This window comes from Manihot esculenta, chromosome 10 (assembly GCF_001659605.2).
Source record: "Manihot esculenta cultivar AM560-2 chromosome 10, M.esculenta_v8, whole genome shotgun sequence".
NCBI classification, from domain to species: Eukaryota; Viridiplantae; Streptophyta; class Magnoliopsida; order Malpighiales; family Euphorbiaceae; genus Manihot; species Manihot esculenta.
In genome coordinates, this window is record NC_035170.2 from 17939752 (window position 1) to 17951791 (window position 12040).

At 31.5% G+C, this 12040-nt stretch overlaps 1 protein-coding gene across 3 annotated transcripts; it reads right to left on the reverse strand.

The window, feature by feature from the left end:
* Positions 1-1885: 1885 nt before the first annotated feature.
* Positions 1886-11763, reverse strand: LOC110624975 (aladin). 3 transcript variants are annotated; one of them, XR_006352328.1, is made up of 15 exons: positions 11594-11760; positions 11450-11505; positions 11187-11363; positions 10247-10361; positions 10023-10122; positions 9724-9903; positions 9370-9428; positions 7985-8072; positions 7817-7892; positions 7258-7357; positions 6556-6607; positions 3809-3946; positions 3580-3667; positions 2528-2697; positions 1886-2440 (listed from the first exon to the last, which is right to left on the reverse strand). XR_006352328.1 is itself a non-coding variant. In XM_021770453.2 (15 exons), the coding sequence occupies exons 1-14, from the start codon at positions 11649-11651 to the stop codon at positions 2635-2637; spliced, it is 1350 nt and encodes a 449-aa protein (XP_021626145.1). In that variant the 5' UTR covers positions 11652-11759; the 3' UTR covers positions 1886-2440; positions 2630-2634. The 3 variants fall into 3 exon arrangements, 2 of the variants coding, with proteins under 2 accessions (XP_021626145.1, XP_043816997.1); XM_021770453.2 differs by having other exon boundaries at positions 2630-2697; positions 11594-11759; XM_043961062.1 differs by lacking the exons at positions 1886-2440; positions 2528-2697 and having other exon boundaries at positions 3580-3702; positions 11594-11763.
* Between the last annotated feature and the right edge of the window lie 277 nt (positions 11764-12040).

The window sequence follows — 12040 nt, forward strand, 5'->3', positions numbered from 1 at the left end:
ATTATTAATAAGTCAATATCTATATTTTTAAAAATTTATTAAAATATTTTTTTCTCTATCAACAAAATAGTTCTTTAAAAAAAAAAAGCCAAGAAAATAAAAAAAAAGAGAATAATTTAATTTTTTATTATATTTTTAGCAGCAAAAATACATAAAATTAAATAGAATTATTTTATCGACAAAAAGAAGATAAAAATATTTTAATAAATTTTATAAAATCAAGATACTGACTTGTTAATAATAATAATACATAGGAATTAAATAATAAATTTCTTTTAAAATAATAATTTAAAATTAAATAATAATTTATAAATATTAAAAAAATTTAAAATTTTTATTATAAGACATTTAAACAAATCAATAATATCAAATAAAATACTAATATTCACGGCATATCAACCATCATATTAATAATTTTCAATTTCAATTTGACCATAACTAAAATTAATACCAAAATTTTAAATTAAACTAAAACTAATAAGAAAAAAAATTCGATTATAATGTACAAAAGTTAAAATTTTGAATTTTTTAAACATTTAAGCCTAATATTAATAACAATACTTCTCAAACATTTTATTTTTTAAAAAAATAATATAATCACAGTTCACAAAATTATATTATGAATTTTATCTAGAAATAAAACCAATCATATAATATTAGAAAGAAAAAAAAGCATACAATATTAATGATTTTGGACCAATAGCGATCATACATATAGAAGAAAATATCTATATTAACAAAATCATAAAAAATTAAAATTAAAAAAATATAAAATTAAATGTGATATAATGTAATTTTATATCTATAATCATAATATATAACTATCTTGTAAAATTTTTAGTGACACAAATAATGTATAACATTATTTCCTTCATTTACCATGATTTATTTTTCCTAAAAAAATTTAAATGAATTCATATAAAATTATACAACTAAAAATTATTTAAATTAAAAATAATTAAATTATTTCATCCTAAATAAAAGACTATAAAAAAAGAAATTAATTAAATTAGATTATTATGAAATTGTTACAAAATCCTAATTAATGGAGGGATTTAAAATTAAGAAAAAAATATATAAATAAATTAATTATGAGTATGAACGAGGATAGAGAATGCACATTAAGGAAACAAAAGTTTCAAAGTAACAATCTCTGAGGTAACTTTTTAACAAGAAATCAAATTTTAAGCGGCTAAATACCTTTCTTTTTTCTATTATTTCATATTAATCCATTAAACACTTAAATTATAATTAAATATTATAAAATTTTAATAATTAAATAATAATCAATCGTATTATTGATAATTTATAAAAAAAAAAGAAGAAATAAATCAACTCATTACTAACTGTCCTTAAAATTTTATTAATTGAACTAAATTTCATAAAATGATCATTTAACTTTACCACTTTATAATACTTCATAGTATATTTAGAAAAAACTTTACCCCTTTATAAACTTCACAGTATAATTAGAAAAATTACAAAGTACAATCAATAATATGTATAATTATTTTTTTCTTTTTTCTAATAAATTATTGATAACATAATTAATTCATATTTAATGATTATAATTTTATAAATTCAAAATATTGAATTCAATGAATTAATCCCAATTAATTCAAAATATTGAATTCAATGAATTAATCCCAATTAATATAAAGATATAAATATATATCCAGTCAATTTTAATTTCCAAACGTACCAAACCTAAGCTTACGAAATTCAGATCACATTCGAAATAAGCCAAACTTCAATTATACTCGAGCTCAAAAAAAATTTTCCACAAGCCAAGCTTAAAATCTTGAAAGCTTCGGCTCGGATTAATTTGTTCACCTCCCAACTTTCCATCTTTCCTTTCTATAAAAGATATGGGGAACCAATAGTAGAACATAAACAAATTTCCATTATATATTATGAGAACAACTTCATAACATTGTTATAATATTTTCCACAAAATGTTAAGAAACCGGTAAGTCAACCTTTTTCCCCATCGTTCATCATCATAATGTCAATTTTGACTTTAGTATAACAAAATTAATCCCCCCCTTCCCACCTAAAAAAAAAAAGAAAGAAAGAACAAGAATTGAAAACGTGCAGGAAAGGAAAACTTTAAAAGAAAAGGACATCATAAGGTAAGCCGCTTTATTTTCAATCCAGATATCCTGCCTTAGAACATAAGATCAATATGGATGTTGAGAGAATTTCTGTTTTTTGATAGATGTTGAGAGAAAATTTCTGTTTTTTTGTTTTTTGATAAGCGAAAGAAAATCTTTCCAAGACACCGAAACAAGAGTGAGCTCCTAATACCTTGTCATGGGATCCACGCTATTCAATCTGCTGCTTGTTTGAGCTCCTACTGATAAGAAGATGCTTCTAGGCAACATATTCAGAATATCAGTAAAACGGCCTCTTTCCTTCTCTGAGATGCAGAAAGATGGTCCTGCAAATTTAACATTATGACATTAGAAAGACCCGAAGCTCCAATACGTTTCTTTAATGAAGCTTATAAATACTTTCAATTGCTAACCAAAATGAAATGACACTCCAGCAATGAAAAGTTAGAAGTTCTCTTCCATTTTTGAGTACTTGTGACCAGGAAGGAAATTTATTTTCTACCAGGAAGACGTACCATAACTAGGAAAGACTGTGAGAATGAAATATAAGAGGGTAGGTACAGCAAAATCCACTGCTCCAACACTGCACAAGAAAGAGGATATGCATATTATTTTTCAAACGCTAATAGTTACCAGGACACTCAAATGAATTTCTGGTAAACTGCATATAAAACCAAAAGCCTATAAGTCTGCTCAAAGTTTGGGACCAAATGTACAAATACCAGATTTAAGTACTCATCCAAGACTAGTTTGAGAAAGTACATACAATACATGTTTTAACTATTCTGGTTGTATTAATTTTCCTGTTATAATCGAATTGCATTGGTTCTCCAATTGGTGGATTGCCTGGTTTGTTTATGCCTCGTCGCCTAATGCAGGTGAAGCACTGGCACTTCTGGAAACTATATTGAATGCAGGAGGCATGCGAGCTCTTTCTATTGTTGCTCCTGAGGAGTTGTTCTATCTTTGTACTTTGATGACCACCAGGCCTTGTAATGCAATTCTCTTTTAAAGCTCAAAAAAAAAATAAGAAAAAAAAAATACTCTAATATACCAGATAGCCTTATGTGCTACCCTAATTATGGGAGTGAATGGCAAAATAAAAAGATCATGTAGATACATATTAAAAATAACTACTCAAGTTAGACAATGTAACAAAAATACTAAACTTCTCTCTGAAATATATGATAATCAAAATAACAATTATTACATTATTTTATTATTTTTTTAATACATGAACTGATAGAAATCTTTGCAAATAAAATTGAATATCATTTTTATGACTATCAAGAGAAATCTTTTACACAGATGAGAATATCTTCAAATTTCTTGAAGTTTATTGCCACGGACTAGGCAATCTTATGTACAGATACAAAGATTAAAAAGTTTACAAACAAAAAAGCTTCTTTCATACATAGATTAAAAAAATAAGAACCAGAAGATTTTAAGGAAATAGAGAGCTTACAACAGAAAGCAGTGGTCCTTGTTTGAACTTGTCATGAAATGAAAATGCAATTGGCTTCGGATTGTCTCCAGGCCCTCTTATAAACCCACTGTATTCAAATTCAAAACTATAAAGTGGCCATCCCTATTCATCTTATGTACGAAAGAGATAAAACCAACACTTAAGACAGAAAATGCAACAGTTGTCGCTTCATGACACAATAATAATGAGAGAGGGAAAAAGAACTTACATCAGTGAAGCAGAAATCAGGGGAGTCCTCCTAGCATCATATATCGCAATAAGACCCTTGTAGACATCATCCCCTCCTTTATAAGATACTGCTAATCTTTCACCCGAAGCATCCCATGCTATCTTCTCAATCCCATGACTGTGAAGGAAAATATGAGAACACCCATTCTGAAAGTCATTATGAACCAGAAACACTTTGGAACATATATACACACACACACGTATGGATGTATGCATCTGTGTGTTTACTTAACAGAAATGAGAATATCAAGTCATCCTGAATTAAGAGTTTGAAAAGAAATTTGAAAAAAGATATCACAAATTAAAATCAATAGGTAGATCCAGGAATGTTGAATGGCAAAATAGACACACAATAATCATTCTTCCAATTCTTGTATTCAGCTTTTGGGGAACAAAGTAATTCTACACAACCAACATAGCCCTAATAATGAACCAAGAGAAGCACCTTTTTTTTTGTTGGGGGAAAGGGGAAGGGGGGGAGATATTCAAATCCAATCAGATTGTTGAGGTATTCATGTGATCTACAAGATGTCACTTTTATCAATAAGCATAATAGATGAAATACAACTCAATCTGAATCTAGTTTGAGTCAACTATATAAATCATCCTCCATTCTACACAATCTTTCAGAAAGATTGTTTAATCACTTAAAGTCATGACTGACTTGGTGCACCTCTAACCATTTTCACTTCTGTAACTTGGATGTGCTTATCTACCATAATAATTTATCAATCAACCTGCACTGATTACAGTACAATGATATCAATCATCAACCCACAACTTTACCTCAATAGATGTCACTTCCACCCTCCTATAAAGATGAATGCACACACGTCAACCTAAACATCTCCATCTCTAACGCTCATTTCAGAGACATGTTATTTTTCACAAGCAAACATTCACCGACACATCATAGCTTGTCCAGGTGAAACAGTAATCTTATAGAAATTTTCCTTTTAACTTAGCAAGGATAAAACAATCACATGAGAGACACAGCATGTTTCTTTCTCCATCTCAGCTACCATGCCTTAGTAACATTCTCATCAAGCAGTGTGTTCCTATCTTTATCATTATCACAACTCAACCTAAATATGCTTTTCTTACTCGTCTATTTTAATCTTGAATATAGATTATATCAACCCTTTACCTGTCATATCCACTAGCTCCATCAACTACATTGCCAATGTCCTAATATTCCAATTTCCAACTACTCAGGTCTACCCTACTGCCACAAACTAGGCTTTTATATGCACTGCACGACTGTAGCACAAACGTCCTTGCCTATTTCTCACCACATCCAAAGTACAAATATGGCAAATTACTTACAGAGAATGCCTTTCGTCATATTATTTTATTCATATTCATCTTTTTAAATGTAGGACATTTGCTATTTAAAGCTATCAAAGCACTAGGACAAGTCACTTTCAGTACACCCTAAACCCTCACTTATTTTTCAATGCACTTGGCCTCTAGTTCAGATATTGGAAGAAAAGAATGCCCTAGTGGTTTACTTCTGCATATGAAAGGGAAAAAGGAATAAATTGCTTATCATAAGACTGCCATCCTAGAGCAGAACTAGCATTGTACAATGCAACCAAGCTTACAATCTTTCAAAGGTGAGGTTGAGCACAATAGATTAACTGCTATTATAGTTTTCGTCATCAATAGACACAAACTTGCAATGAAGTCCAAAGCTCCCCAAATACAGATCAGATATTTGAGAAAAAGTGAACATAAATGCAAAGCATTAGCCAGGAACTAGATATTCCTCTCTTTGCAATTTACATAAAAATGAGAAGTGCTCAAGTCTAGGACCAAATTGTTTGGCTCAAATTAGCAACCCAGACCCACCATGTTAATAACATCCTCAATGATACTTACAGACAAAGCAAATAATAAAGTTACATTAACAGACAGAAATAACTTTCTGAAGCACATAAGTTAGGATTCCTATAATTTTGTGTATTGAAGGCATAAGTGAACTCCTAACCAAAAATATACATGTTTTAGATCTGAAATTAAAAGCCTGGACAACAAGAATGTGATGTTAGCTCAGTCATTTCATGCATTCATTTTTCCAATGTAAAAAATGCTAATATTACAATTTAGTTTCAAATTTGAGAATTATTGAGTTCAAGAGCATAAATTGAAGTTGGCACCTTGGAACTTAACTCTCAAGCTAGCAAGATAACATCACTGGGTGCTTGCAATATACAACGATCTTATCCAACTACGTATATATTCTCTCATATCTCTCACTCTCATGGACCAAAACAAGGAAAACCATGCAAAGTATATTCAATTAGAGATCCATTAAGATTCTATAGATTAAACAATTAAAGCCAATGCAACCTATAGATAGAACAAATTCATTAAAGACACTAAAACAATCTCATTTGTCATAAAGTGTAACTTGAGAAACTTTGGAGAACGATAACTATAAGAAAAAGGGTTCAGCATCATGCTTCCAATTTAGCTATACTACTTGAAATAGAGGTACCAAATTAATACAGGATACTAATACTGGATAGTCCTTTTAAATAACACAAACAAAAGCTCTACAACACTATATGGTTATATCTATTTAACAAAAGGGCAAAAAATGCACATTCTCAGAACACATACTAAACATCTACTACTTCCATCTTATTAGGAGTCGCTTCAGTTTACACCAAAAACATATGAAAGAAAAAACTAGATCATCTGACAAAAGTAACTCGTCTCTACCTTCCAGTCAAGGACATTATCTCTGGCAAATCGACTGGTAATAAGTGTGCATCTGCAGGAATTTGGAAATTATTGTCATCCTATCAGTATATAAAATGATAAATTCAAACATATATGAAAAAATAAGGAAAAAGAAAAAGGTCCTATGAAGGATATGAAAAAAAAATAAGGAAAAAAAGGTCATATGAAGGACTTCAAACTTGAAAGCACCAGCAGCCTATCTAATGGGAGAAAAACTATATCTCAAAAATAAAAAAATCTAGCCAGTTAATGTTCCATTATTTGCTCTCGGGAAAATACTAGAAAGATGAAAATGGGAATTAATTTTGAGATAACTTTTCACGTTTCCATGATAAGTTTCTCTGTAATTTATGTCTTCATCATGTAACTATATAATTTTCAATCCTAAATCTATAAGACAAATATTTAACCCATACCTCTCAAACTAGTCACCTGGTATCCTTCACTTGTAAATTAAAGAAAGTTAGAATTTAGAAAACCTTAAAAAAGAAAAATAAGCCAACATGTGTTAACCTAAATGAGCATATACACAACTACAATCCTGGACTACTTCAAATAATCTCCCAAAGTATCTGAAACAGTCCAATGTATCAATGTTCGATAACAATTCCGCAGCTCCAGCCTCTTGTTTTCTGCAGCAAGATAGATGACATGGAAAAATCAAAGGTCAAGTCCAAATACCTAAAGATGGAGGCTTTGATGCAAAATGAATAGAGCCCAATGTTGCAGATCCAGAGAAAGCAATAAGTATCATACGCCCATCGGGATCCCATGTTGCACCCTGATAGCATTAGAAATGAGTAAAAATTTAAATAAACATATTCAATATATGAAGAAAAGCATCCAAGACACCTGAAAATTGCAATATTTAGCAACTTCCAATTCCAACCAGAATCCCTTTAAATGAATACTGTTGAAAACTTTGAAAAAATCAAAAAGGGAAATAGGAAACATGCATGCCCCAATTTATTAATTTTTATTGCTTTTTAATTTGGTTAGGGAGGAGCAAAGTTGGGGACAAAAAGGAAATTCATAAATGGTAAGAAATATAAGTCCAAGAAAGGTACATCAACGTCACTGATGACTGATTTCAACATTCACAAGAATTAAATAAAATAATAAACTAGAAAACAGATTGGAACTGCTGATTCAATACCTCTGCAATATTTTAATAGCTGGTGAGTTATAACAATGAATTTAGAGGTCAACTAAAAATAACACAAGTGTCATTTTGTATTACCGTTACAAACCCACTAGTTGAAGACCAAGTTTCAGATGTCCATGTGTTTGTCTCCCAAAGATAAAATGTTCCATCACTAGAAAAGAAAACAACAATCAACCCACATATCCTCAACTGGATCAATGTATCATCCAAAAGAAAACAGATAAAATTGAGTTAAAAGTATACAATTTTGCAGCAAAAAAATAATCACCAATAGGTGACCATTTGAGCATTGATATACATCCTAAACCCCGTCGAATGGGTGTTCCCAGTCCTACAAATTTAAACAAAAAAAGAGATGGATCAATGCCACAAAAAGAGATAAAAAATCTAATGGAAAAAAAGTATTTTTTGAATAAGCCAAGAGAAACCAAAAAAAAAATATATTAAAGGACACGGAAATACAGCCAAAATATTAGTGTTAAAGGAACAAAAGGAATTCCAACTGCCAACAATAAACAAAAAGATAATTATTTATGAGAAAGAAAAAATTGAATATCACAGTATTTCCCCACTAAAAAACCATGAACTAAAAGCATTTAGCCACTTGTCTTTGCAAAGAACCCTACCCCTGAACCCCCACACGACAAATAAAATAGTTAAAAACTAATGCCACTTTTCCATAAAAGAGAAAATAATCATTTAAAAGCACAATTCAATTTTAGATGACTCTTAATGTTACTCAAGAAACTCCCATGACACTGAGTTTTTCCCATTGCTTTCAAGCACAAAGCACCTAACTACAAGATTTGCAATGACATTACTGCACTATTACAAGGATTACACCTATAGAAAAGTATTTCCCCCTTCCTGGAGGTTACATTGGAACAAGGTCATATCTTTGGTTAAGATACTAAAACTTTGAACGGATCAGGCTAGCCACTATTTGGTTGTCATGCCAAACTGTAATGGCCGCAAATATCATTCTCATAAATTTTTAAATAAATGGTAACAAGAATTGAACTAAGGATACAATATATAATTACTTGCAACACCTGCAATATCTATTTAGAAAGTTTACCTTATAAGCTACTCAATCTCCTTAACAAGAATATAATAATATACATCCAAAAATTTCTCTTTTTTTCTGCAACTAAACACCAACCTCCATTGGTCTTCCAACTTATGCAGCCATTTGATCCTTCAACAGCAGGCATTTGATTCTTAAACAAATTCACAAGAGTACCCTACATCCAGTCCAACTAACTAGAGAAATTCTAAAGGTCTAATTCATAGCTAGGCCTCTGCCTTTCCCTACAAAATCAATACTCCTAAACACAACTCAACACTATTACTGAGAGAGGGGAGATAGACCCAAAAGTTTTATCTGAGACCTAAAGACCCTCAAACATAGTTAGGTAAATGCCACAAAAAAAAAGGCGAGAGCAAAGGGCTTATGTAATGTGTTATACATCCACATCCATGGCACAGATGAAGCAAATAAAAGCAACCATTAGAAACAAAACACCCTTTTTTTGCCAGCTTGAGTCCTGAGAAATTAAAGAAGTCCACTATTAACAACTAACTGAGTTTAACTGCAACAATTTTTCACATTAACACGGTCAACTTACCTTGTGCAACATCCCATATGGTGAATGATGAGCTTTGATATGAAGCAGATGCCAAGTATGTGGAGCCAAGTCAAGGAAATATACACTCAACACTAGCAACTGATCCAAGAACATTAATATGCATAGAAATAGTCACGGAAGAATATGAAGAAACATGAGTATAAAGATCTGAAGGCTACTGTTATAGAAGAGAAACTTATCCTGATGCAAGGCAACTTGTGACAACAGATAGGTTAATGTCCAAATGTTAATCACATGCAAGAGCCATGACAACTTAGATAACTACAACTGGTCTAACTAATGAAAAATTGTTATATAACGCAATTAAACTTCATATATGCATTGTTTGGATATCTTCCATCAGGACTCCAAGAAAGAGCACTTATTTGTTCATCATTATGACTTTGAAGAAAATCCACAAGAGTCCATCGAGTTCCAGCACCTCTAGAAAGAGTACCCAAGTATGAAGCAGTACCAGATCTCACAGATGCAACATTTCCAGGATAAGATGCTGCCCAGATGCAGATTCCACCCCTAAAATTCAGTCCAAAAAAGATAATTCACAAAAGCTGAATGATTTATAAAATATCTCTCATACAATGCACCATAAATATATTCAAATCTTAATAAAGCTCAGGAAAGTTGATACTTGCTTGCATGCTACAGAAAGTGACTTTCCTCCATTTGGCCTCCACTCAAGAACTTTAATATCTCTTTGTGAATCACAGGTCAAGATACATGCATCCTTCCCGTCTGATTAAAAGTTAAAATTGCATTCAAGTGTCACTGGAAGTGTTAAAATGAACTGTTTTTTACCAGAAAACAGGAAGATCCTGAGTTGCTAAAATCCAGTACACAAAGGTGCAGAGGTACAAACCTGAATCTTCATAATCACGAACTATAACCTGATTTCGACCAGAGATAAATGCGATAATATGTTTATGTTGGTGCCAGCTCAACCCTTTAAAATCAACCTCTGGCAACATATTTACCTACAAGACTCGTTATGTGAGAAGCAGAAGTATAAAATATTATTTAGTTTTCTGGTTGTAATAACTATTAGCTGCAAAAATAGTAGTCTAACTTCAAAGCAATATGAGTAGCATATTTCCTTAGTTCACAGATTGTCATAACTTATCGGTCATGCCTGATGCTGTGGCTGTGCATAGTTACATCTGTTCAAGAGTCACGGTTCCAGATAAAAACAAACTTGGAGTTCTAACTAAGTTGAATTCATTGCTCGTGGAGATAAAGTTAACACTAAGTTAATGCTTCCTTAATAATCAGCAGTGAACACTGGATTAAAGTTTGATGACATATTAAAAACACATGTGTTATGCTTCTCCACAAAGAACTTGGTGTTATGTTTTCAAACATGTGCTCTAGTTATGTTTTCCTTTCTAATGTACTCAAACATGTGGACATCTTCAAAAAAATATTTATAGTTTGGAATTTCAACCATACACATAAACCATAGTTGTTCTGCTAGACTACCAGTTCCTCATTTTGCATGCAAAACAGCTTTTCCAAACAGAATAAACGAAGCTTTTTATCTAGCGGCATATAGATTATAATCTTGAGAAGAAACTCAACTCAACTAAGCCTTAGGCCCAATTAGATATTTATTCTGAGAAAATTATGCAATTTATTCGAATTGAGAGGACCATGTTAGGTGTTTAAACAAAAGTTAATTAATCAAATCTCGCATCCAATCTTGTATCACAAAGCAACAGATTCATCTGGCAAAAGAAACTTTCAAGAGCTTTAAAATGTTATAAATATGAAACGGAAAAAAAAAAAAAGATGGTGTAGCTTACATAATTGGGATGAAAAATGCGCTTGATGGAATCAATAGCAAAACTCTTGAATCCTTTGGACAAACCATTCGTCTCAGCATTCTCTCCACAGGGTCTTCCTTGCTCTTGTGTTTCCAACTCCGCACTGGTGCTTGCCAGTTGATCCGCTTGAAATGGAATCGGGCTGAACACCATTCCCTAATCATCATAAATTCTCAAGTTCACAACCAAAACAAATTAAAGGGACAAATGCTAAACACTAACACAAAAAATGGAGAAAATACCAAAATTTTTCCATAAGTATCCTTGGCTCGATCATCAGATAGGCTATCAGCTGTAACTGCAGATTATATTGTGCAAAACATATCAATTTTCTGAATGAAGCAGAAACCCTAAACCTAGAAATGTATGAGCGAGAGAATTCATACTTAGATCTCGATTGATTTCACAGATAGTGACTGAACCAGGCTGCGGAAACGAAGGCATACTTAGAGAGAAGGCAACACAGAGTGAGGGAGAGTGTGTGTGTGGAGAAGTGAGCTGTTGGATGGTGGGTTTAGGTTTATCTTCTTCCTCGCACAGATTTTGGGCCAGGTCGGTTCCCGCTATTTTGTTTTGGCATCGTTTGTACACGTGGCAGTACGTTGTAACTTGAGATGTATGTCTTTTTCTTTCACGTGCAAAAGCTCATTTTTAAATCCCTATAAATTTCAACCATTTGCTTAATCTTGATAAATTATATTTTAGTATCTAAATTATACAATAACTAATAAATTAATTTCTATATTTTTAAAAATAAATACTTAAATCTCTTTATTTTTATTTTTTCAAATACACAATCAATCCATCAATTTCTCCATTAATTCAAAAATAAA

What these genes read in the sequence shown, in the direction of transcription:
- LOC110624975 (XM_021770453.2), bottom strand. Translation starts at nt 11,651, where the DNA reads ATGCCTTCGTTTCCGCAGCCTGGTTCAGTCACTATCTGTGAAATCAAT. An exon ending in TGAAATCAATCGAGATCTAA is followed by an intron (nt 11,506 to 11,593) that starts GTATGAATTCTC and finishes TATAATCTGCAG; the next exon opens with TTACAGCTGATAGCCTATCT. An exon ending in GCATTTTTCATCCCAATTAT is followed by an intron (nt 10,362 to 11,186) that starts GTAAGCTACACC and finishes CGAGTCTTGTAG; the next exon opens with GTAAATATGTTGCCAGAGGT.